Below are 26,071 nucleotides of genomic sequence, written 5' to 3'. Positions count from 1 at the left end.
ATTGAAGAGGAGTGGACCAACATTCCACAGGCCACAATTGACAACCTGATCAACTCTATGCGAAGGAGATGTGTTGCACTGCATGAGGCAAATGGTGGTCACACCAGATACTGACTGGTATCCCCCCCCCAATAAAACAAAACTGTACCTTTCAGAGTGGCCTTTTATTGTGGGCAGTCTAAGGCACACCTGTGCACTAATCAGCATCTTGATATGGCACACCTGTGAGGTGGGATGGATTATCTCAGCAAAGGAGAAGTGCTCACTATCACAGATTTAGACTGGTTTGTGAACAATATTTGAGGGAAATGGTGATATTGTGTATGTGGAAAAAGTTTTAGATCTTTGAGTTCATCTCATACAAAATGGGAGCAAAACCAAAAGTGTTGCGTTTATATTTTTGTTGAGTGTATGTTAAATTACATTTACAATTACATTTGATGCACTTTTTTTGTGAATAGCATCCTACATTTTTTATGAAATTGTTGACATCTACTGGGCAAATGATGTATAACACCCATACTGTAATATTGCATGCATGAGGCCCCAGAGCACAATTTCTGCAGAAATGTAACGGCAGCAATTTTAAAGCCAAGACAGACTGAAATGATAATGTAACATACTTGTAGGTAAGTAGATAATTGAGTGCAGTCTAGTTAGTTCTTTAATTTAACTGAGAATCTGCTCATTTTCTGTAAAGATATGAGTGGATGTTGCACCTTTGTTTTCGTCGTTTGTCCCACCTGTGTAGGGAAAGTCCTTTTTTCCTCTATCTCTCTGACAAGTTAGGCCCATGTCCATATTTATATCAATATAGTTTGAACCTTTTTTGTTTGATTTATTTAAACTTTAGACTCCTGGCAATTTTTTCTAAAATACATAAAATACTTTCTTCCCAACATTTGATTAACAGGAAAAGGTGAAAACTGTGTTGGATTGTAGTTAATGATAAATAGCTCCATTCTGTTTTACTGTGTGCAGTTGAAACATTGATTGATTTAAAGGTTAAGATGGCCATTTTAAAAACTGAGATTTGTTTTGGACAGATGTCTTTTCCTGGAGAGGACTATGGCTGCCCGTCTTCTGAAGCTGTCCAACACTCAGACCACCTTCCGCTTCTCTGTGGAGACACCTGATGGAAAAACTTTCATGCTTGTAAGCAACAAAAATGAGGCAAAATCAGATATATCCAGACCATTTTAAGAACAGTGGACGACTGAAATATTTGACAAAATTGAATTATCTCAAGTGGTTGGACCCATGAATAAAGCTGATTGGCTGTGATTTGGGAATTGCTCATGTGCAAAACACCAATTTTGTTGAAAAACTTTTCGTAAACAACAGTAACACAATGGGACAGTAAACAGGATACAACTGTACAATAAATCTTTATTTTTGCCTTAAGTGGTCTTATATATTGTTCCCCACCACAGTATTAGCATTATTTTTGTACATAACTAAGAGTATTAGTTAAAGCTACAGTGTGAAGGATTTAGTGTCATCTAGTGGCGAGGTTGCAGACTGCATTATACCGTCACTGGTCGGGTTTGTTTCTTTTAACGTTTTTACTTCATCTGTGATTCATGAGATTCTTGAAAAATGTGCAAAATTGTGAAAGTATGTCCCTTTTGTACTACAGTATCACATGGAGGTGCAACATGGAGGCCTCCATGAGGAGGCCCGCCCCCATGTACATATGAATGGCTCGTTGGCATCCTCTAAAAACACATTGATTCGTTATCGCAGGATAGTGCTATATTCCATTTTTGTTAATAAACACTCCTAAATCCAACGCACTGTCACTTTAAAGCATTTTTACGTCTGTCAAGGGCGTAATAAAATTATCTATGTTTATAAATTTGTCTGTCTGTTAGCAGGATTACATCAGAACTACCGCACGGATTTTGACAAAGTTGCCACCCCAGATACATTTTAGGCCATGGAAGATGTGATCCGTATTCTGGATCAAGTTTCACTTTATATAAGCTTTGAAGGATTACATCAAAACTATGTAGCAGTTTCTCACCAAATTTGCACCAAATATAGATATTAGGGCAGGAAAGACTCCACTGCATCCTGGAGGTGATCCGGTGTTGCTGACCAAACGGTCCCCCCTGCCTCCAAAGCATATGCATTATTTTGGAGCGTCAGCAGTGATTCCATGATTTTGCCTCATTTCTGCTTAAAACTGGTTTTCCTTCATTTGATAGTTAATAATCACATTGTTCCCTTTGTTCACTTTGGGTGTAGGCAGTCAGACTCAATGGTCTGCTGTGGCACAGTGATCGCCCCGTCTTTATTTATGAAATAATGCTGAATTTATGTGGAAACGATTATTGTACAATCCAAATTCCAGTGAAGTTGGGACATTGTGTAAAATGTAAATAAAAACAGAATACAATGATTTTCAAATCCTCTTCAACCTATATTCAACTGAATACACCACAAAGACAAGATATTTAATGTTCAAACTGATAAACTTTATTGTTTTTGTGCAAATATTTGCTCATTTTGAAATGGATGCCTGCAACACGTTTCAAAAAACGTTGTTTCCTTCTAACAACACTCAATAAGCGTTTGGGAACTGAGGACACTAATTGTTGAAGCTTTGATGTATGACTTCAATTGTTCAATGATCCGGGGTCTCCGTTGTCGTATTTTGTGGTTCATAATGTGCCACACATTCTCTAGTACCCGCACTCTTTTACTACGAAGCCATGCTGTTGGAACACGTGCAGAATGTGGCTTGGCATTGTCTTGCTGAAATAAAATAAGCAGGGATGTACCTGCTTATTGACGCCTCTCCGGGAACCATCACCATATCGTGGTGGAGAGGTTTGTGTGCCACTATGAACCTGAGAGCTGTGTTGTCTGGAGCCTTGTGCTCCTGGTAGGGTCTTCCATGGCAAATTGGTCTCAGGCGAGAGGCCAGACTAAGAATGGTTCACAAGACACCATGAAAGAACGAGGCAGAGGAAACGTGCCCCAGCCCGGAGGAAGTCCGGGGCCCTCATCTGGAGCCAGGCCCAGATGTAGGGCCCGTCAGCGATTGCCTGGTGCCTGGGCTTGCCACAGAGCCCAGTTGGGCACAGCCCAAAAAAGCAATGTGGACTTTCCATCTCCACCCTGTGGGCTCACCACCTGCAGGGGGAACCGTAGGTGTCGGGTGCTCTGTCCTTTGGGTGGCAGTGAAAGTCGAGTGCCTCGACGGACCAGACCCGGGCGGCAGGGGCTAGCTCTGGGGGTGTGGAAAGTTACCTCGTTGTGGGGGAAGGAGCTGGAACTTGTGCGGGAGGTGGAGCGATGCCAGTTAGATCTGGTGGGTCTCGCTTCCATGCACAGCCTCGGCTCCGGAACCGTTGATAGGGGTTGGACCTTATTCTTCTCTGGAGTTCTCCAGAGGGTGAGGTGCTGGGCGGGTGTGGGGATATACACTAGTCCCCGGGTGAGCGTGGCTATGTTGGAGTTTACTCCAGTAGATGAGAGGGTCACCTCCCTGCGTTTTCGGTTGGCCGGGGGGGCTCTGACTGTCGTTTGTGCGTATGCACCGAACAGCATTTTGGAGTATTCGGCCATTCTTGGAGTCCCTGAATGGAGTCCTGTATGGGGTTCCGGTGGGGGACTCCATTGTTCTGCTGGGGGACTTCAACGCACATGTGGGCAATGACAGAGACACCTGGAGAGGTGTGATTGTGAGGAACGGCCTCCCTGATCTAAACCTGAATGGTCCTTTGTTGTTGGACTTCTGTGCAAGTCTCAGACTGTCCATAACAAATGCCACATTCAAACATAAGGATGCTCATAAGTGTACATGGTATCAGAGCACCCTAGGCCGAAGATCGATGATCGATTTTGTGATCGTATCATCTGATTTGAGGCCGCATGTTCTGGACACTCGGGTGAAGAGAGGGGCAGAGCTGTCAACTGATCACCATCTGGTGGTGAGTAGGATCAGAGGGTGGGGGAGGACTTTGGACAGACCTGGTAAGCCCAAATTGATAGTGCAGGTGAACTTGGAATGTCTGGAGGAGCCCACTGTCCGACAGATCTTCAACTCACACCTCCGGCAGTTCTCTATCAACCCTGTGGAGGTTGGGGGCATTGAACTAGAATGGGCAATGTTCAAAGCTTCCATTGCTGAAGCTGCAGCGGGGAGCTGTGGCCTGAAGGTCTTAGGTGCCTCAAGGGGTGGCAACCCCTGAACACCGTGGTGGACACTGGTGGTCAGGGAAGCCGTCCGACTGAAGAAGGAGTCCTTCCGGGATATGTTATCTCGGAGGACTTCAGAGGCAGTTGCAAGGTACCGACATGCCCAAAGGGCAGCAGCCTCTGCTGTGGGGGAGGCAAAGCAGCAGGTGTGGCAGGAGTTCGGAGTAACCATGGAGAAGGACATTTGGTCGGCACCAAGGTGCTTCTGGTGGACTGTGAGGCACCTCAGGAGGGGAAAACGGGGAACCATCCAAGCTGTCTACAGTATGGATAGGACTCTGTTGATCTCAATGTAATCTGGCGCTGGAAGGAACACTTTGAGGAACTCCTGCATCAGACCTGAGCACCCTCTATAGTAGGGGCAGAGCTGGAAGGTGATAGAGGATTTTCATCAATTCCCCTGGTGGAAGTCACTGAGGTAGTCAAAGAACTCCTCAGTGGCAAGGCCCCGGGGGTTGATGTGATCCGTCCAGAAATGCTGAAGGCTCTGGGTGTGAAGGGATTGTCTTGGATGAGACATCTCTTCAAAATTGCGTTTAGGTCTTGGACAGTGCCTAAGGAGTGGCAACCTGGGGTGGTGGTCCCCATATTTGAAAAGGGGGACCAGAGAGTGTGTGCCAACTACAGGGGCATCACACTACTCAGCCTTCCTGGTAAAGTCTACTCCAGGGTGCTGGAAAGGAAGGTTTGACCAATAGTCGAACGCTTGATTGAAGAGGAACAATGCGGGTTTCGTCCTGGTCATGGAACAGCTGACCAGCTCTTTACTCTCACAAGGATCCTTGAGGGTGCTTTGGAGTATGCCCACCCAGTCTACATGTGTTTTCTGGACTTAGAGAAGGCGTATGATCGGGTACCCCGGGAGATACTGTGGGAGGTGCTGCAGGAGTATGGATTGAGGGGGTCCCTTCTCAGGGCCATCCGATCTCTACTCGCAAAGCGAGAGCTGTGTTCGGGTGCTCGGCAGTAAGTCGGACTCGTTTCTGGTGGAGTTTGGCCTCCGCCAGGGCTGCGCCTTATCACCAATCCTGTTTGTGACATTCATGGACAGGATATCGAGGCGTAGTTGGGGGGAGGAGCGTTTCCGGTTTTGTGGGCTCAGGGTCTCATCACTGCTTTTTGCAGATGATGTGGTCTTGTTGGCTTCATCGGCTGGTGATCTCCAAGACTCACTGGATCGGTTCGCAGCCGAGTGTGAAGCGGCTGGGATGAGGATCAGCACCTCTAAATCTGAGGCCATGGTTCTCAGCAGGAAACCGATGGATTGCCTACTCCGGGTAGGGAATACGGCCTTGCCCCAAGTGAAGGAGTTCAAGTACCTCGGGGTCTTGTTCACAAATGAGGGGATGATGGAGCGTGAGATTGGCCAGAGAATTGGCGTAGCAGTGGCGGTATTGCATTCTCTCTACCATACTGTTGTAACGAAAAGGGAGCTGACCCAAAAGGCGAAGCTCTTGATCTACTGGTCAATCTTCGTTCCTACTTTCACCTATGATCATGAGTGTTGGGTCATGACCAAAAGAACTAGCTCGTGGGTACAAGCGGCCAAAATGGGCTTCCTCAGGAGGGTGGCTGGTGTCTCCCTTAGGGATAGGGTGAGAAGTTCGGTCATCCGTGGGAGGCTCAGAGTAGAGTCGCCGCTCCTTTGCGTTGAAAGGAGCCAGCTGAGGTGGTTCAGGCATCTGGTAAGGATGCCTTCTGGGTGCCTCCCAAGGGAGGTGTTCCAGGCATGTCCATCTGGGAGGAGACCCCGGGGAAGACCCAGGACTAGGTGGAGAGATTATAACTCCACACTGGCCTGGGAACACCTCGGGATCCCCCAGTCAGAGGTGGTCAGTGTGGCACGGGAATGGGAGGTCTGGGTTCCCCTGCTGGAGCTGTTGCCCCCGTGACCTGAACCCGGAAAAGCGGTTGAAAATGAGTGATGAGTCCCTGAAAAAGACAGTGCTTGGATGGCAGCATGTGTTGCTCCAAAACCTGGATGTACCTTTCAGCATTGATGGTGCCATCACAGATGTGTAAGTTGTCCATGTCATGGACACTAATACACCCCCATAGCATAACAGATGCTGACTTTTGAACTTTGCACTGGAAACAATCTGTATGGTCTTTTTTCCACTTTTGACCAGAGGACACAGTGTCCATGATTTACAAAAACAATTTGAAATGTGGACTCATCAGACCACAGCACACTTTTCCACTTTGCGTCTGTCCATTTCAAATGAGCTCGGGCCCAGAGAAGGCGGTGGCGTTTCTAGATGTTGTTGATCTATGGCTTTCGCTTTGCATGGTAGAGTTTTAACTTGCACTTGTAGATGTTGCGACGAACTGTGTTAACTGACAATGGTTTTCTGAAGTGTTCCTGAGCCCACGCGGTAAGATCCTTTACACAATGATGTTGGTTTTTCATGCAGTTCCACCTGAAGGATCGACGGTAACGGACATTCAATGTTGGTTTTCGGCCTTATCACTTACATGTAGAAAGTTTTCCAGATTTTCTGAATCTTCTGATTATATTATGGACTGTAGATGATGGAATCCCTAAATTCCTTGCAATTGAACATTGAGAAACATTGTTCTTAAACTGTTGGGACTATTTTTTTCACGCAGTTGGTCACAAAGTGGTGATCCTCACCCCATCTTTGCTTGTGAACGGCTGAGACTTTTGGAGATGCTCCTTTTATACCCAATCATGACACTCACCTGTTTCCAAACAGGTGTTCTTTGAACATTCATCAACTTTCCCAGTCTTTTGTTGCCCCTGTCCCAACTTTTTTGAAACATGTTGCAGGCATCCATTTCAAAATGTGCAAATATTTGCAAAAAACAATAAAGTTTATCAGTTTGAACATTAAATATCTTGTCTTTGTGGTGTATTCAGTTGAATATAGGTTGAAGAGGATTTGCAAATCATTCTATTCTGCTTTTATTTACATTTTAAACAACGTCCCAACTTCACTGGAATTGAGATTGTATAAAAGCTTCAGATATCTGTCGCTGTGATAGATGAAGACTGGAGGCAGTTTGAAGCAGAAACGAGGTGTTAATCCGTGAGTTCCTACTGACGCTCAGTAATGATTTTATATTAGTTTTATATTTTTAGCTCCCAGTTGTGACATTGATTTACGTAATCAGAGTCTGAGTTGTTCTCATGGTTCACTAAAAAAAAGCTAATTAATTTGTGCTGTAAAATAATGAATTGATCAGTAATTCTTTGACTGTTTGTAAAATGCAAAGGTTTTTTGTTTGCAACTTCTAAAAAGTTCCTCTGCGGGATGTTTTTTATTTGATTTGTCACCTAAGAGGTCATTCTGTGCAAAGTCGGCTAAAAGTCCCAATGTTACCCGCCCCCCCCCCCTCAAATTCTTTGTAAAAATTTCCTAAATGTAGGTCTATGTGATACTACTTACCAGGCAAAAGATCAGCTTTCAGTTCCTCTTAGTTTAGTTAATGCAGATCTTTGAAATTTGACCCTAAAAATGCTGTTTGTGGAAAAATTTGCTTTGTTGCCAACTTCAGAGGATCATCATGTTATAATGGAGTCACCTAAAATGTTCATATTTCACATATTTACTATATGGTATCCATGTCTTTTCATTTTTGCATTGGATAACTTCTGGGGTTAATACTTTTTGCACTGCATGAGGCTGAAGATGGCTTTTTGGCCAAAATCAGGCAAATACGAGGGCTGTCAATAAAGTAACGGTCCTTTTTATTTTTTTCAAAAACTATATGGATTTCATTCATATGTTTTTACGTCAGACATGCTTGAACCCTCGTGCGCATGCGTGAGTTTTTCCACGCCTGTCGGTGACGTCATTCGCCTGTGAGCACTCCTTGTGGGAGGAGTCGTCCAGCCCCTCGTCGGAATTCCTTTGTCTGAGAAGTTGCTGAGAGACTGGCGCGTTGTTTGATCAAAATTTTTTCTAAACCTGTGAGACACATCGAAGTGGACACGGTTCGAAAAATTAAGCTGGTTTTCAGTGAAAATTTTAACGGCTGATGAGAGATTTTGAGGTGATTCTGTCGCTTTAAGGACTTCCCACGGTGCGAGACGTCGCTCAGCGCTCTCAGTCGCCGTCGTCAGCCTGTTCAAGCTGAAAACCTCCACATTTCAGGCTCTATTGATCCAGGACGTCGTGAGAGAACAGAGAAGTTTCAGAAGAAGTCGGTTTCAGCATTTTATCCGGATATTCCACTGTTAAAGGAGATTTTTTTAATGAAAGACGTGCGGACGGGTCCGAGCGTCGGGACGCAGCCGACGCGGTGCGGCGGCACAGGAAAAACACCTCCGTGTTGATAACCATTTGTAAAATCCAGGCAGCTTTTGATGGCTTTCAGTGGAGTGAGTATATGAGAAATTGTTTAACAGGCAGGACATGTTCCAACTTGTCCTTAAGGCTTTCAACAGAGGTGTTTTTCCTGTGGCGGAGCGTCGCGGCGGCTGTGTCCCGACGCGCGGACCCGTCCGCACGTCTTTCATTAAAAAAATCTCCTTTAACAGTGGAATATCCGGATAAAATGCTGAAACCGACTTCTTCTGAAACTTCTCTGTTCTCTCACGACGTCCTGGATCAATAGAACCTGAAATGTGGAGGTTTTCAGCTTGAACAGGCTGACGACAGCGGCTGAGAGCGCTGCACGACGTCTCGCACCGTGGGAAGTCCTTAAAGCGACAGAATCACCTCAAAATCTCTCATCAGCCGTTAAAATTTTCACTGAAAACCAGCTTAATTTTTCGAACCGTGTCCACTGCGATGTGTCTCACAGGTTTAGAAAAAATTTTGATCAAACAAAGTGCCAGTCTCTCAGCAACTTCTCAGACAAAGGAATTCTGACGAGGGGCTGGACGACTCCTCCCACAAGGAGTGCTCACAGGCGAATGACGTCACCGACAGGCGTGGAAAAACTCACGCATGCGCACGAGGGTTCAAGCATGTCTGACGTAAAAACATATGAATGAAATCCATATAGTTTTTGAAAAAAATAAAAAGGACCGTTACTTTATTGACAGCCCTCGTATGATGGAACTGTAGGAGCTCTCCTGAAAATATCAAACAACGTAGAACTTTCTCATCATAACTGAGCAATTATAGAGATATTATGTATTCACATGTTGCCAGAGTAACACAGTTAGGTAATGAATTACAGAAGTTTTAAAGGAAGCCCATCCTTCAAAGTGCTCTAAAATGGGCTATCTTTGTCCTCTGATTTGGCCATGTGGCTCGGGTTTAGGATCCTGATATTTTTCTGGAGATTTGTTTATATGAGATCATTCAATCGACCAACACATTTCATGTAACATGGTTTCATATTTAGAAAATTTTTGATTCACATGAATGTTTTTGTAAATATTCGGGAGCTTATAAATTGGAAATCAAACTGTGTAGGAAAGTGATACTGCAGAATTTTATCAAATGACAACAATGACAAAAAAATAGTTTCTGGTATCAGAATACTGCTGAACAGCTCTGACTATTAGAGCTGACAGTTTGGTCCAAATGCTACATGCATGGTGGAATTGTAATGGGCCCCTGAAGCTAAATAATGCCTCTTTTGAACCATTAATAATGCTATAGGATGCTGTTTGATTCATAAATGCATTCATTTTCTATACCCGATGACTCTAATCAAGAGTCACCGGGGGGAGCTGGAGCCTGTGCCAGCAGTCATAGTTTGGATGGGCGGGGTTCACCCTGGACACGATGCCAGTCTGTCACAGGGCATGACTGCATACCAATAATAATTATTTTTATTTAAACAACTGCATATTATGACAAGTTTGTTCAGTTGAGTAGCACCTTGTTTATTTACAAATGTACAGAGACTGTGAATATAAAATTTAAATTTCTGCATGTTATAAAACGTTTGAATTATGTTTAAGTCCTTAAAACAAAAGTGAGCAATATCCACCGGCGATAACATTTAGTAGCTGGTCGTATATTAATGTCAAATCGACATGAACCTTCAGGACATTTTTGTTATGTTTTTTATGTTTCTGCAGAGCTCAGACTGACTTTTTTTTGTCTTGGTCATTTAACCTGACAAACTATAACAGATTGGAACCAGTGACTTAATCTGTTTATTTAATCAGTTAAAATATTTGACATTTTTCTGACACTTGATGAATTGATTAATTGCTGTTTTTACATTGAAATCAATTAACTGTTTGAAGCTGTGGCTAATTGAGACAGTGTCTTCATTTTGGACAAAACAATCCGGTACCGTGGTTTTCACCTTTGGCAGGCATTTTGGAATTTAATACTCTTTCCAGTCTTGCTAAAATTGACATAGTTTTTCAATAAATATCCACTCAAATATCCAGCGTCATATCGAGCACATCAGCTGTCACCACACTCCCTGAGCGGAGTCGGAGCCCAGTCCCCGTGTGTACGCCTGAATGCTTCCAGAGTGTGTAACTTTGAACACGTGTCTGTCCACTGATTAGTCTGCTCCTCTTGCAGCTCTGGCTGCTGAACAGCGACTCCATCATAGCAGCGCTGGCAGAGACGCATGTTGGAGGTGAGCTTCCTGACGGCTCCCCTGATCTTCACAATCCATCGCCCAGAGCTGCTCGAGCCCTGAAACTCCTCTACATCTCCTGCTCTGAAACGGACGTCCTGCAGAGGGAGTGAGCCAGCACACATTACACTTTATTACCCAGTGCTTCTGTGATAGCAGGGTATTGTTGTCACTGGCATGTCTGTGGACAAGATAACACAAACATAGCCAGATGGATTTTATTCAAACTTGGTGGGATTATTACTTTGAGAGATATCTAGAGGTGGTTAGATTTGAGTCATTTGGTTCAAGGTCAAAGAAAAGATGGTCCGCAAAACATGTTTTTGACACACACACATTTTATATATATGTATATATCTATCTATCTATATATATATATAATATAGATAGATTCGAGGTCTGTTATAAAAGTATCGTACCTTTTTATTTTTTTCAAAAACTATATGGATTTGATTTATATGTTTTTACGTCAGCCAAGCTTGAACCTTCGTGCGCATGTGTGAGTTTTTCCAGGCCTGTTGGTTGCGTCATTCGCCTGTGGGCAGGCTTTGACTGAGCACTGCTCCACCCCTCTCGTCATCGTTCCATTGTGAGGAAATGGCGGAATGATTTGGGCTTTTTTTCCCATCAGAATTTTTTCAGAAATTGTTAGAGACAAGCATTCTAAAAATTTATCTGGCTTTCTGTGAAAATTTTACGGGCTTCACAGAGAATAAGGAGTGTTACTACAGCTTTAAGGACGGCCCACAATGGCGCACGGCGCGCCGCGCTCCGAGCCGCCATCGAGAGGCAGAAACCACCATTTCATTTCTAAACGGATGGCTGTGTGGAGCCGGGACCGTCATGTGCAATTTCTCTGGTTATCACAAGAGCTGGACATCAGCCATTTTCCGGCAGATTTCACTTTTAACAAGAGATTTTGTCATGGAAAGCTGCGCGGAGGCTTTGTGCGTCACGACCGATTCGCTGATGAAGCGAGACAAAGGAACACCTCCGTTTCGGAGTGTCAGAGGACAAGTTGGGACATGCCAACTTGTTAAAAGTGAAATCTGCCGGAAAATGGCTGATGTCCAGCTCTTGTGATAACCAGAGAAATTGCACACAACGGTCCCGGCTCCACACAGCCATCCATTTAGAAATGATGTGGTGGTGGGCCGTCCTTAAAGCTGTAGTAACGCTCCTTATTCTCTGTGAAGCCCGTAAAATTTTCACCGAAAGTCAGATAAATTTTTCGAATGGTTTCCAGCTGCTTGTCTCTAACAGTTTCTGAAAAAATTCTGATGGGAAAAAAGTCCAAATCATTTCGCCATTTCCTCGCAATGAAACGACGACGAGAGGGGTGGACCAGTGCTCACTCAAAGCCTGCCCACAGGCGAATGACGCAACCGACAGGCGTGGAAAAACTCACACATGCGCACGAAAGTTCAAGCTTGGCTGACGTAAAAACATATGAATCAAATCCATATAGTTTTTGAAAAAAATAAAAAGGTCCGTTACTTTTCTAACAGACCTTGTGTGTGTGTGTATATGTATATATATATATATATATATATATATATATATATATATATATATAGAGTGAGGAAGTATATACACAGTGAGGAAAATAAGTATTTGAACACCCTGCGGTTTTGCAAGTTCTCCCACTTAGAAATCATGGAGGGGTCTGAAATTTTCATCTTAGGTGCATGTCCACTGTGAGAGACATAATCAAAAAAAAAATCCGGAAATCACAATGTATGATTTTTTTTTAATAATTTATTTGTATGTTACTGCTGTAAATAAGTATTTGAACACCTACCAACCAGCAAGAATTCTGGCTCTCACAGACCTGTTAATTTTTCTTTAAGAAGCCCTCTTATTCTGCACTCTTTACCTGTATTAATTGCACCTGTTTGAACTTGTTACCTGTATAAAAGACACCTGTTCACACACTCAATCAATCACACTCCAACCTGTCCACCATAGCCAAGACCAAAGAGCTGTCTAAGGACACCAGGGACAAAACTGTAGACCTGCACAAGGCTGGGATGGACTACAGGACAACAGGCAAGCAGCTTGGTAGAAGACAACAACTGTTATGATTATTTATTAGAAAGTGGAAGAGACACAAGATGACTGTCAATCTCCCTCGGTCTGGGATTCCATGCAAGATCTCACTTTATGTGTAAGGATGATTCTGAGAAAGCTCAGAACTACACAGCAGGACCTGGTCAATGACCTGAAGAGAGCTGGGACCACAGTCACAAAGATTACATTAGTAACACATGATGCTGTCATGGTTTAAAATCCTGCAGGGCATCAAGGTCCCCCTGCTCAAGCCAGCACATGTCCAGGCCCGTTTGAAGTTCACCAGTGACCATCTGGATGATCCAGAGGAGGCATGGGAGAAGGTCATGTGGTCAGATTAGACCAGAATAGAGCTTTTTGGAATCAACTCCACTTACCATGTTTAGAGGATGAGAACAACCCCAAGAAAACCATCCCAACCATGACACATGGGGGTGGAAACATCATACTCTGGGGTTGCTCTTCTGCAAAGGGCACAGGACGACTGCACCATATTGAAGGGAGGATGGATGGGGTCATGTATTGTGAGATTTTGGCAAACAACCTCCTTCCCTCAGTAAGAGCATTGAAGATAGGTCATGGCTGGGTCTTCCAGCATGACAATGACCCCAAACACACAGCCAGGACAACTAAGGAGGGGCTCCATAAGAAGCATTTCAAGGTCCTGGAGTGGCCTGGTCAGTCTCCAGACCTGAACTCAATAGAAAATCTTTGGATGGAGCTGAACCTCCAAACCTGAAAGATCTACAGAAGATCGGTATGGAGGAGTGGACCAAAATCCCTGCTGCAGTGTGTGAAAACCTGGTGAAAAACTACAGGAAACATTTGACCTCTGTAATAGCAAACAAAGGCTACTGTACCAAATATTAACATTGATTTTCACAGGTGTTCAAATACTTATTTACAGCAGTAACATACAAATAAATTATTTAAAAAATCATACATTGTGATTTCCGGATTTTTTTTTTTTTAGATTATGTCTCTCACAGTGGACATGCTCCTCAGATGAAAATTTCAGACCCCTCCATGATTTCTAAGTGGGAGAACCTGCAAAATCACAATGTGTTCAAATACTTATTTTCTTCACTGTGTCAAAAACACATTTGAAAACATTTCTATAATCACTTGTACTTTTGTATCGTGGTGTGTAGTGTGCACGTGGTGTATCAGCCCTCTGGTGCCATCCATCCAGTCTGTTTTCAATCTTACTTCCTGCTTTCTTCTTTGCAAACGAAGGCTCTCGATCAGCACCCGCCTCAAATTACTGTGAAGGATGAAAAATGACTTTGTGAGTGAACGGTTTTGGGGTCTTTGCAGTAATTGTCCATTATTCATCCTGCAGAGGTTTTTGTCAGCTGAATAAGCTGCACTCGTAGCAGATGTTTTGACCCGAGTTGTCTGTGTGTGTTCCTGTGATGTATTAGAACGTGTAGGTGGGTATGAGGTTCGTCAGGATCACTGTAGCAGAGCTCTGCTGGACCAGTCCTTCCACACTCGTTATTTCCAACTCAATCAGCACTCTGTGTGTGTGTGTGTGTGTGTGTGTGTGTGTGTGTGTGTGTGTGTGTGTGTGTGTGTGTGTGTGTGTGTGCGCGCGCGCGCGCATATATATGTGTATATAAGTTTGGGCACCCCTGATGATTTCCATGATTTTCCTTTATAAATCATTGGTTGTTTGGATCAGAAATTTTAGTTCATTTGATATTTCAGTTGATATTTTTGGAATTTAAAAATCCCTATGACATACACCACCAGCTGAGGGCATCCTACAAAAATCCACTGTTCACTTTTCCATCCATGATGTCATTGTTCTTTCTTGTTGTCAATTTGTTGTACATTGCATGTTTAATTGTCTGTTTTGCTTGTCTCCAAACGTATTCGGCCCCTTGGTATTTCACACATTTTAAGTTATTTATGCCATTTCAAATACAATTTTTTTTTTTTTTTTGCCTTCTTGCTCTCGGTCGGAACGGTCGCATTTTTCTTTCCTCCTCCCTCCCCAACTTTCCTGCTACTGTAGCGTGTTTGTCTGTGAGGCTGCCAGCCCTGCTCCTCTGGAAACGGCAAATTGGATCTAATCAAGTGGTCTCTGAATGCAGTTGACACTATTTTTTCTACAAGACACTCGGGAGTGGAGGACACGACCTGTCCTGCCGGGACACATGCGGTGGGTTACGTGATGGACAGCTGGCGGAGGTGGCAAGTCATGTGTCTGTACACGTTGTCTGTGGAGGACGTTGAAGATATTTACTTAATTGGAGCTGTGGTGACCGGGTTTCTGCTGTGTGGAGCGGCCATAGCACTGGTCTACCGGAAAATTAAGAAGGTGGAGGCGGCATTAATTGGCCCGTCCAGGCTGCCCCACATGATTGATTCGATTGGAAGGGCAGTGTCAGCTCAGTCGGCGGGTGTTAACCGCACGTTGGAATCCATCTCAGGGAGAATGGCTGCGCTAGAAAACCGCTTTGATTGTCAGTAATGACCACATCTCTTCTCCTCTATTCAGATGTATTTGGGAGCCACTCTGAAGTCTCAGACAGTGGAATCTTTCAGGCATCTGTTAATCTGAATATCTATTTGGTTTCCAAACACCAGCTGCCCTTCAAGGCCGCTGAGATAAAAATCCTCCCCCGAGGAACACTCCTGATGCCTCGCTCCTCGTCTTACCCTGCCTCTCTTGTCTTTCCCCCTCCCAGTCCTGTGATGTTGACTGTGGGACCTTGGACTCTGGTGGACTGATTCAGGACTGGGATCCCCCCCCAGGATGGACAGATAAGGCCTGTTGATGGCGCCAAGGGCGGCCTCCGGGCTGTCTGTCTGAACACTGGACACATTCAAGTCTCGTCTGTCTGTTGTCTGCTGTGATTGTTTACTGTTTTTCTGTGACTGTTTTCTGTGCTTATGGGTTTTTTTTTTTTTGCTTCAGTGGTGCTGTGTGTGTTCAACACAGCAGCAATGGAGTTTTTTTCTTCCCAATACTTTCCTTGTGTGTGCTTTTATGTGTGTTTATGTACTGGACCGGCTTGTGTGTGTTGTTGTTTGTTAAGTGTGTCATGAAGCCGGTCAAGGTTTATTCAGCCCTGCTCGTGACTCAGGGCATGGACATACATCTAGAGCTGGTCCCCGGGCACCGTAAAGGCGACTTCTGCTCCTAACTGGCAATTAGTATGGGTTAGGGTTAGGGTTAGGGTCAGTAAACACATTTCATTGTGCAGGGAACATGTTCCTATGTGCATGACAATAAACTCCTTTGAATCCTTTGAAAAAGTAAATCAGGCTTCTCAATATAAAAATTTCTAAAGTGTTCTCAATGGAACTATAAGCAGATCTTTACAACTTGATATAAATTCATTAAAAATATAAAAGCCAAGATGATGGGTTGCATAATAATATAATTGACTGATTGTTGGTTTTTGTTTTGGTGATTGTTGGGTTTGTTTAGGGTTCATCTCAGATGTACCTTCTGGCAAATTTTAGCTGAACTTTCAGGTCTTCTTTTAATAAATTCCTCCTCTGTACCACTTCATCATGAAGCTGAATAACTGGGGATACAAAATGCAAACCTGCACTGTGCACAATCTCTTCAATCACAGCCACAGAAGCCTGTAACTTCTTCTGGGTTGTCTGGGTGTCTTGGTGGCTTTCCTCACTCTTCTCCTTCTTGCACAGTCACTCAGTTTTTGAGAACTGTCTACTCCACACAGATTTACCACAGAGTGTCATACTGTTTGTATTTCTTCATAACTGATGTCAATCAAGTTCAAGACATATTCAGTGACTTGGAAATGTTCATGTATCCATCCCCTGACTTGTTTGCTTTCACTTTGAGTTTAAGGAAGATTTGTACTGAGAAGACTGATTTACTTTGTGTATTTGAAATAAACAAATTAAAATGTGTGAAATGAAATACCAAGGGGCCCCGTACCTTTGGAGGCCACTGTATCTTGCAGTAATAGCACACGCTGTTATGTGCCGCTGCGCTACACTGAGTTCCTGTCCTTTCTTAAACTCACCCAAAGAGAAATGCTGTGTTAAAACACGATTTCTCCGTATGGAAAAAAGCAAACAACAACAAAAAAGCCCAGTGCAATTTATCCTTAGGTTAAAATTCTAATTCAGGTGGACTCGGTGCATATTCAGCTCACTCCACTGCACTGTTTAATTATGTGCTTTGCAAACCTCGCACTTTTTGCTTGTAATCCCAATTTAATTTTTATTTTTCATATTTTCTGCTTTCTGATCACCTTCAAAATGTAAAAGTCTAAAAGTAAGTCTGAACGAGAGAGTAACTTTGCGGCATGTTGCACCTGTAACTATGGTGGAGATTATCCTCTTGCTGTAAGATCACAGAGGTGCAACTCATAATTCATTTTCTGGGTGAATCCATTACTTATTTGTTGCTCTATAAAAAAGCCCTCCGTAAAGCTAGGACATCTTTCTACTCATCACTAATTGAAGAAAATAAGAACAACCCCAGGTTTCTTTTCAGCACTGTAGCCAGGCTGACAAAGAGTCAGAGCTCTATTGAGCTGAGTATTCCATTAACTTTAACTAGTAATGACTTCATGACTTTCTTTGCTAACAAAATTTTAACTATTAGAGAAAGAATTACTCATAACCATCCCAAAGACGTATCGTTATCTTTGGCTGCTTTCAGTGATGCCGGTATTTGGTTAGACTCTTTCTCTCCGATTGTTCTGTCTGAGTTATTTTCATTAGTTACTTTATCCAAACCATCAACATGTTTATTAGACCCCATTCCTACCAGGCTGCTCAAGGAAGCCCTACCATTATTTAATGCTTCGATCTTAAATATGATCAATCTATCTTTGTTAGTTGGCTATGTACCACAGGCTTTTAAGGTGGCAGTAATTAAACCATTACTTAAAAAGCCATCACTTGACCCAGCTATCTTAGCTAATTATAGGCCAATCTCCAACCTTCCTTTTCTCTCAAAAATTCTTGAAAGGGTAGTTGTAAACAGCTAACTGATCATCTGCAGAGGAATGGTCTATTTGAAGAGTTTCAGTCAGGTTTTAGAATTCATCATAGTACAGAAACAGCATTAGTGAAGGTTACAAATGATCTTCTTATGGCCTCGGACAGTGGACTCATCTCTGTGCTTGTTCTGTTAGACCTCAGTGCTGCTTTTGATACTGTTGACCATAAAATTTTATTACAGAGATTAGAGCATGCCATAGGTATTAAAGGCACTGCGCTGCAGTGGTTTGAATAATATTTGTCTAATAGATTACAATTTGTTCATGTAAATGGGGAATCTTCTTCACAGACTAAAGTTAATTATGGAGTTCCACAAGGTTCTGTGCTAGGACCAATTTTATTCACTTTATACATGCTTCCCTTAGGCAGTATTATTAGACGGTATTGCTTAAATTTTCATTGTTACGCAGATGATACCCAGCTTTATCTATCCATGAAGCCAGAGGACACACACCAATTAGCTAAACTGCAGGATTGTCTTACAGACATAAAGACATGGATGACCTCTAATTTCCTGCTTTTAAACTCAGATAAAACTGAAGTTATTGTACTTGGCCCCACAAATCTTAGAAACATGGTGTCTAACCAGATCCTTACTCTGAATGGCATTACCCTGACCTCTAGTAATACTGTGAGAAATCTTGGAGTCATTTTTGATCAGGATATGTCATTCAAAGCGCATATTAAACAATAGGACTGCTTTTTTGCATTTACGCAATATCTCTAAAATTAGAAAGGTCTTGTCTCAGAGTGATGCTGAAAAACTAATTCATGCATTTATTTCCTCTAGGCTAGACTATTGTAATTCATTATTATCAGGTTGTCCTAAAGGTTCCCTAAAAAGCCTTCAGTTAATTCAAAATGCTGCAGCTAGAGTACTGACGGGGACTAGAAGGAGAGAGCATATCTCACCCATATTGGCCTCTCTTCATTGGCTTCCTGTTAATTCTAGAATAGAATTTAAAATTCTTCTTCTTACTTATAAGGTTTTGAATAATCAGGTCCCATCTTATCTTAGGGTCCTCGTAGTACCATATCACCCCAATAGAGCGCTTCGCTCTCAGACTGCAGGCTTACTTGTAGTTCCTAGGGTTTGTAAGAGTAGAATGGGAGGCAGAGCCTTCAGCTTTCAGGCTCCTCTCCTGTGGAACCAGCTCCCATTTCAGATCAGGGAGACAGACACCCTCTCTACTTTTAAGATTAGGCTTAAAACTTTCCTTTTTGCTAAAGCTTATAGTTAGGGCTGGATCAGGTGACCCTGAACCATCCCTTAGTTATGCTGCTATAGACGTAGACTGCTGGGGGGTTCCCATGATGCACTGAGTGTTTCTTTCTGTTTTTGCTCTGTATGCACCACTCTGCATTTAATCATTAGTGATCGATCTCTGCTCCCCTCCACAGCATGTCTTTTTCCTGGTTCTCTCACTCAGCCCCAACCAGTCCCAGCAGAAGACTGCCCCTCCCTGAGCCTGGTTCTGCTGGAGGTTTCTTCCTGTTAAAAGGAAGTTTTTCCTTCCCACTGTAGCCAAGTGCTTGCTCACAGGGGGTCGTTTTGACCGTTGGGGTTTTACATAATTATTGTATGGCCTTGCCTTACAATATAAAGCGCCTTGGGGCAACTGTTTGTTGTGATTTGGCGCTATATAAAAAAAAATTGATTGATTGATTGATTTGTTCCATTAAATGTCAAAAACAGGCATGAGAATGTTCTGAATTTTTCCAGAGCTCCAGATTTGTTTTAGGATGATCTGGGTGAATCTTGAGACCAGTGTAAATCTGAAGAGATTTTTTTTGGTTATATAGTAGTGGTGTAATGGATCACGGCTGACCCGTACGGATCGCGTCCCCTGCCCCACAGTTCAGTACACATGTGAACTGTGGATTAATCACACACTTTACATAAATGTGATTTTGTGTCATGGTGACTTGTATTCAAGTGATAACTTAGTTAATTTCAATGCATTCACAGTAAAATCACAGTCTGAGTGGAGGAGATGCAGCTGCGTGTGCACGTCGTGAATGCAGCCTCGCGCTCTGCTTCAGTGAAGTGTGATCCTCGGGCTGCGGAGTGCAGCTTTTCTGCACTGATTTCCTCAAAAAAAAAAAAAAAAAAATTAATATTGTCTAAAACTGATCGAATCTCCTAATAATCAGCTCGATAAAGTCACTTTTTGATTAGTTGGTTAAAATTAATTCACTTTAAAAAGTGCATGCTTCATCTGTGAGGTGGAACAAGCAGCCAGTGTTTTTTAAATAGACAATGTTTCCTTTAGATCACCAGTGGGCCTCTGACCCCTCGCTCACACTGCCTCCGGTGTTACCGTTGCATGGTACGGATGCGGGACCTGCAGAGAATCCAAGTCATTAAAAAGATACAAGCGTCTCTCAGTGGCCACAGAGCTCTGTGGCTGTGGTTACTGAGACTCTGCGGCACTGTGGATTTTTCTGCAAGAAGTCTATCCTTGTGGGCTGCTGGAGCGCTCCGCATCAAAACGGCGAGCGTAGTTTCTGGACCTGTTGCCGGAGTTGGCTGCAGCTCCGCACAGCAGACCGGGGGGTGAGTGGCCCGCTGCGACGCTTACCGAGCACGCAGACTCAGTAAGCACGTTGGAGGCAGTGAGAGCGAGGCCTTAAAGGCCAGGAGAGATGATAATCTGAGCAATTTAATTCATGTTATGGCCAGAACACACTCATGATTTCTTAAGTGCCTAAATACATCCCCATTGAGCCCTGTGCCCGACACACAGCGTGGAGTTGGACACGCCCCACACGTGTTGCGTTACAGGCTGTGTGCTATGGATCCTCAAGATAGACATCTTTGTTGTATGCTGGTGGAGGATTTGGACTTTTTGATTGTCCTTGTTTTTTTTAGATTAGATAGAACTTTATTGATCCCTTGGGAAGACTCCCTCAGGGAAATTGAGCTTCCAGCAGCATTGTATAGCAGCACACAGGGTAAGAAGCACACAGAGCATGAAAAGTGAGAGTAAAAAAGAAAAACATTTTGCAATATAAATTTATTCATTTTTATTATTATTATTAAAACTTTATTTAACCAGGTCGATCCCATTGAGACACAACGATCTCTTTTCCAAGGGAAGCCTGGCCAAGAAAGCAGCTTAAAAACATTAAGTTTCAAGAGGAAAACACAGAATCTGACAACAATAAAACAGACAAATACAATCTGGTCACATCATAGAGTTAATATGGGGCTTTCATGAGCAAGAACAAGAACAATATGAGGCAGATACGAAGTCCCTCATAATGTTTTTAAATGTTCCAAGAGAAGTTAGTTCCCTCAAGGTCAAAGTTCTCTGTAATGAGTTCCAGGCAGCAGGTGCGAAGTACATGAAGGATTGCTTACCTAACTCAGTGCAAATTTTGGGGACATTGAGCAAATGGCAATCATTGGAACACACGGAGTAAGTGCTCTGGGTTCTCGAAATGTAGCCACAAAGATATTGGGGGAGTAGACCTAAGATCGCTTTGTAAATAAAAATATGCCAGTGTGAGAGATGACATACTGGTTTACTGGCTGCTACTGTTCCTCTCCTTCCCGTCCTCTGTCTTCCTGTTCCTCCTCCTCCCCCTGAGTGAGGAGTTGTTCAGTCTGATGGTCTGAGGGACAAAGGAGTTTTTCAGTCTGTTGGTCCTGTACTTGGGAAGAAGCAGTCTGTGGTTGAAGAGGCTCTTCTGGTTGCTGATGACGGTGTGCGGAGGCTGACTGGCGTCGTCCGTAATGTCAAGCACTTTGTCCAGTGTTCTCTTCTCTGCCACCATCACCATTGTTAATCTAAGTAATCATTGTTACAGGAAAAAAATAATTGCTTTTCCAACAGCTCCTCCTCCTTCAGGAATTGGAGGTGTTTATTTGCGGCTCAGTGTGTAAACCTGTGCTAATCTCTCTGTCAGTGGACAAACGGTCCCAACATGGCTGTCGAGTTTGTCTTTGAGTCTTATAACTTATTTCTGGCAATCTTTGGATGTTGTGTCAGAGTAAATACTGGCGTGTTTCCCCCCATTGATATTTGTCTGTTGCTATTTCTAAATGAAATAATGTCTCCGGGGAACTAAAAGCTCTGGACAACGGTGGTCCTTTTATTGAGGATGGAATCAGTTACAGCTGGAAGCCAGCAAGTTGCTGTAAGTTGTAAATGTTAAAACTGCCCATGTTTGGCTTTGGATTGAGTGAGCCGGTGCCTAAGAGGGTTAGACTTATTACTGGGGGTGGGGTGGGGGGGGTGGTGTTGCTTCATTACGATGGGAGTGAAAGTCACAGCGTCTATCACAGTTGATCACATGAGGCTCCACAGGAAATTGAATCTAATGGAAATTGTAGTTGCAATTTGCAAGTCCTTTCCCACACTCTCACGAGCGCCACTAGTTTAGCTTATGACAAGCTAAAAGTGGACACTCTCATTTTGGCCAAACAACTTTCCACAGTTTCTGGGTATTCTGTATTAGTATGCGCCCGCGGCCGACGTGCTTGATGAATCCCTGTGAAAAAGTAGTTCCCAGATAATTGTGATAGATTCCTGATATATTCTGCCACATCTTTTCTTGTTCAATGGAACTTCGTAGAGTACCCTCCCTTTGGAAATCCTCAACAATTGTTCCAATACCAAAAAATAAGTCACCTAAAGAACTGAACGACTACAGGCCTATAGCACTAACATCTCTTGTTATGAAGACTTTTGAGAAAATTGTTAAAGAGGAGCTTTTAAGACAAACACAGGGAGTGTTAGACCCACTCCAGTTCGCATACAGATCTGGAAGGGGCGTGGATGATGCGATCTCCACTTTACTCAATCTGGCTTTGCAGCATCTTGAAGGTGCAGATACCTTTATTCGGATGTTGTTTATTGATTTCTCCTCCGCTTTTAACTGCATACAACCATATGTATTGGCAGAGTGATTAAGAGACATGAATATTGATGTTGGCCTAATCTTATGGATTATTGACTTTTTAACAAACAGATCGCAGAGAGTCAGCGTTAATGAAACTCTCTTCGATGCTGTTGTATCATCCACTGGAGTCCCTCAGGGCTGCATTTTATCCCCTTTGTTGTTTGTTTTTTATACTAATCTCTGTCAAAGCCAACATGATAATCATCACATCATAAAATATGCAGATGATTCAGTCATCCTGTCCCTTCTGCACGGTGATGACTCCACAGACCATAGTTTGGTCTTGCTGGACTTTTTAGAGTGGTGCCATTCATCTTTTATACATATAAATGTGGATAAAACCAAAGAAATGTACATTGATTTCAGGAAAACACCACCTGTTCTGAATTATATGTCCATTGATGGGAAGCCCATAGATGTTGTTGAGAATTATAAGTATCTGGGCACCCAAATTGACAATAAATTATCTTTTGAATTGCAGGTTAATGCAGTGTGCAGTAAGGCACATCAAAGAATGCACTTTCTGCGAAAACTTAGGAATTATAATGTAGATGGTGTCTTCATGAAAATGTTCTACAGTTGCTTTGTGGAGTCTGTGTTAACCTTTTCCTTCCTGTGTCGGCTTAACCTATTGAACCTTAAGAATCACAATCTTCTTTGTAATATTGTCAAGGAATGTGGTAAAATTGTGGGAACTCAGTGCACGGACATTATGGACCTTTTTAAAACAAGGGTTGTGTCAAAAGCCACGAAAATTATGGCCGATTCTGCACACCCTCTGCACCCACAATTTAAGTTTCTGCCCTCGGGCAGACGCCTGGTAATGCCCAGATGCAGAACCAACAGACTAAAAAACTCTTTTATTCCCACAGCCATTGCTCTCCTAAATAACACCTAAGGACTCACTGTTGCACTTAAGTCTATACTGACTCGCACCTTATTTCTGGGCTCTTTTATATATTTATTCTGCTGTCTTTTTATGTTTATTATGTTTTTATGTTTTTTATGAATTTGTATGATGTGGTTTTATGAATGTAATGTAATTTTTACTGCTGACTGCACCTGAATTGCCCCCATGGAGACTAAATAAATGATCAAATCAAATCAAATCCTGTGAGATAATGAGTATATCATCTAAATCAATTCTAAAATTTACCCATAATAAAATTATAAAGAGCACTGAAGTTTTAAGAGTGGCCATAATAAATATTTAAGAAACTTAAAAGTTTACGAGAATTGTAAACTGACACGATATAGTTTGATGCGGAAGAGTTCAGAAAGATGCGAATGTTTTGATGACCATTTACAGTTGGCGAAGAAAGACTTGGGTGTTAACTTGGTGTTAAAGTCAGAACAAGAATCTGCACTGAAAGAGATCAATCTGGGACAAAGAGACACATTCTGTGTCTGCTATTCTAAAACAGCAGAGATGTCGGTCCAATGAGAGCGGCACTCTGAGCAGGGTGGTGCTTTCCTCTGTCAGATATGTTGACATATGAGAAGTCAGTCGTGGATTATATTGGCTAGATTCTCATGAAGATTTATGTAAACATAAATAAAACGTAACTGTTTTATTTTGTGTAATCTTTGACTCAGTAGTATTAACTATTGCTGCTCCTGCACATCATCATCAGTTAACACGAGACCAGGCTAATCCAGTGTGGATAGTCGAGTGTGGACAATGAACACCCTGCGTTTTCACTTGGCCCACCATCCCCCCTACTCACCTGACGTGGCCCCTTCAGACTATTATCTGTTTCCTAACTTGAAGAAACACCTGAAGGGGCATTGTTTTGAGGACATTTCTGACATCAAACATGCTTCTGAGAGGTGGTTTGAGGCCCAACCAAAGGAATTCTATTTGAACAATGTAGAAAAGTTGCAACGAATGCTGTCCCAAGTACATCAGTCTCAGGGGGTAATATGTTGAATAAATGTGTTATTTCATATCTGGCTCTCTTCTTTCTGGCCAAAGCCAGGAACTTATCATCACCCCTTTGTACATCTGTTGCGATCCTCATACAATTTCAGACTTTCAGTCTCCATCAAAGAGGATTCTCTTGAAGCGAAAGACTCCTTGATACTATACATCCATCTCTTTCTTGGTCTTCACACTGGTCATCTACCATTAGGTATCCAGTCTAGATATTTCCTCTGAATTCTGAGTGCTTCCATTTTCTTGACATGGCCAAACTGCTGGAGTCTTAATTGAAATGATCGGTTCAACCTTCACGTTTCTATTCTGTCTCATTTTGTGGCTCTATTAATTAATAGGGATGAGTAGAAGAGGTATTGTCCAGTGACAGCGTTTGTGGCCACTGGATCAGGTGATTCACAGAAGAAAATTGGGCTTAAGGAGCGTCCCACATGCTACTTGGTTTGCAGTACTTCCCCGTCTTTGTCTATTTCCCGCCTCTCTCAACACTCACTGTAATAAAAGCTGAAAACTGCCCCACCCAAAAAATTCATTTTCTGCTGCTTGTCCGGGTCACACTGTGGCAGAAGATTAAACCGCTCATCCCATACTTCCCTGTCCTCAACTAATTCCTCTAAATCTTCCTGGTTGAGCCCGAGGCATTCCCAAGCCAGCTGGGAGTTGTAATCCCTTCAGCGTATCCTGGATCTTCCATGGGTGGGGCCTCCTTCCAGTTGGACATGGATGAAAGACCTCCTCACCGGCCACCTCAGCTGCTCCTTTCGATGTGAAGGAGCAACGGCTCTCCCCCGAGTTCCTCCTGGTTATTCCAACTTCTCACCCTGTCCCTGAGCCCGGATGCAGTTGTCTTCTTTCTGCTGTCTGGCTGCTTGTGTCGAAGTGCCAAAAATTTTAACAAGACTTTTCCTCTCTCAGGAACTGCACAGATGGCAGAATTTCACCCTCACAAACTGGATCAGCACCGCACAGCGTCAGCAACCCAGTCACACATCCTCACCTCTGTTCAGCTCCATCTTTGTTTCGTCTGTATTCTCCTCCACAGATAGGGGCCGAGTTTTATGTGTCTTTATTTAGCTCACATTACATTTGAAACCTTAATTAACTGTGCTTCACAATGTCACAGACGCTGTTCTGGGTATTATTTTAACTTGTGAGACTCCCTGTAACACTCATTCATTCATGTGTGTGTGTTTGTGTGTTTTACAGCATCATAGCGAGATGGGAGGTCACCGTCATCGGCCATCCTGTGGTGCTGCCGCTGAACGTGTGTGAGGAACTGTTACAGGTGATGGAAGACAGCAACTCGTCTCTTCCTGCGTCGATGCGCTTCATGACGTCCTACAGGGTAAGAAGACCGTTATGATGAAGCAAATCTCTCTGACTTGTCCGGAAGGGATCATTTCAGCTGACAGACATCTGTTAACC

General features: G+C 43.1%; 1 protein-coding gene and 1 long non-coding RNA gene across 2 annotated transcripts in view; one reads left to right on the top strand and one right to left on the bottom strand.

Annotated features, from left to right (window-relative positions):
- Positions 1-26,071, top strand: part of ube3d (ubiquitin protein ligase E3D) — a 126,588-nt gene that overhangs the window by 82,450 nt on the left and 18,067 nt on the right. Inside the window, exons 7-9 of the mRNA XM_034175419.1 lie at positions 1,047-1,155; positions 10,674-10,840; positions 25,853-25,991. Coding sequence (XP_034031310.1) covers positions 1,047-1,155; positions 10,674-10,840; positions 25,853-25,991 — 415 coding nt within the window. The remainder of the gene's footprint in view (positions 1-1,046; positions 1,156-10,673; positions 10,841-25,852; positions 25,992-26,071) is intronic.
- LOC117514824 lies at positions 1,376-20,927 on the bottom strand. The gene is made up of 3 exons (XR_004561968.1): positions 20,804-20,927; positions 6,909-6,912; positions 1,376-1,387 (listed from the first exon to the last, which is right to left on the bottom strand). It is a non-coding gene; the product is annotated as an uncharacterized LOC117514824 (long non-coding RNA).

This window comes from Thalassophryne amazonica, chromosome 7 (genome assembly GCF_902500255.1).
Source record: "Thalassophryne amazonica chromosome 7, fThaAma1.1, whole genome shotgun sequence".
Taxonomy (NCBI): Eukaryota; Metazoa; Chordata; class Actinopteri; order Batrachoidiformes; family Batrachoididae; genus Thalassophryne; species Thalassophryne amazonica.
Note: the sequence above shows the minus strand (reverse complement) of the source record. Positions and strands in the feature narration are given on the sequence as shown.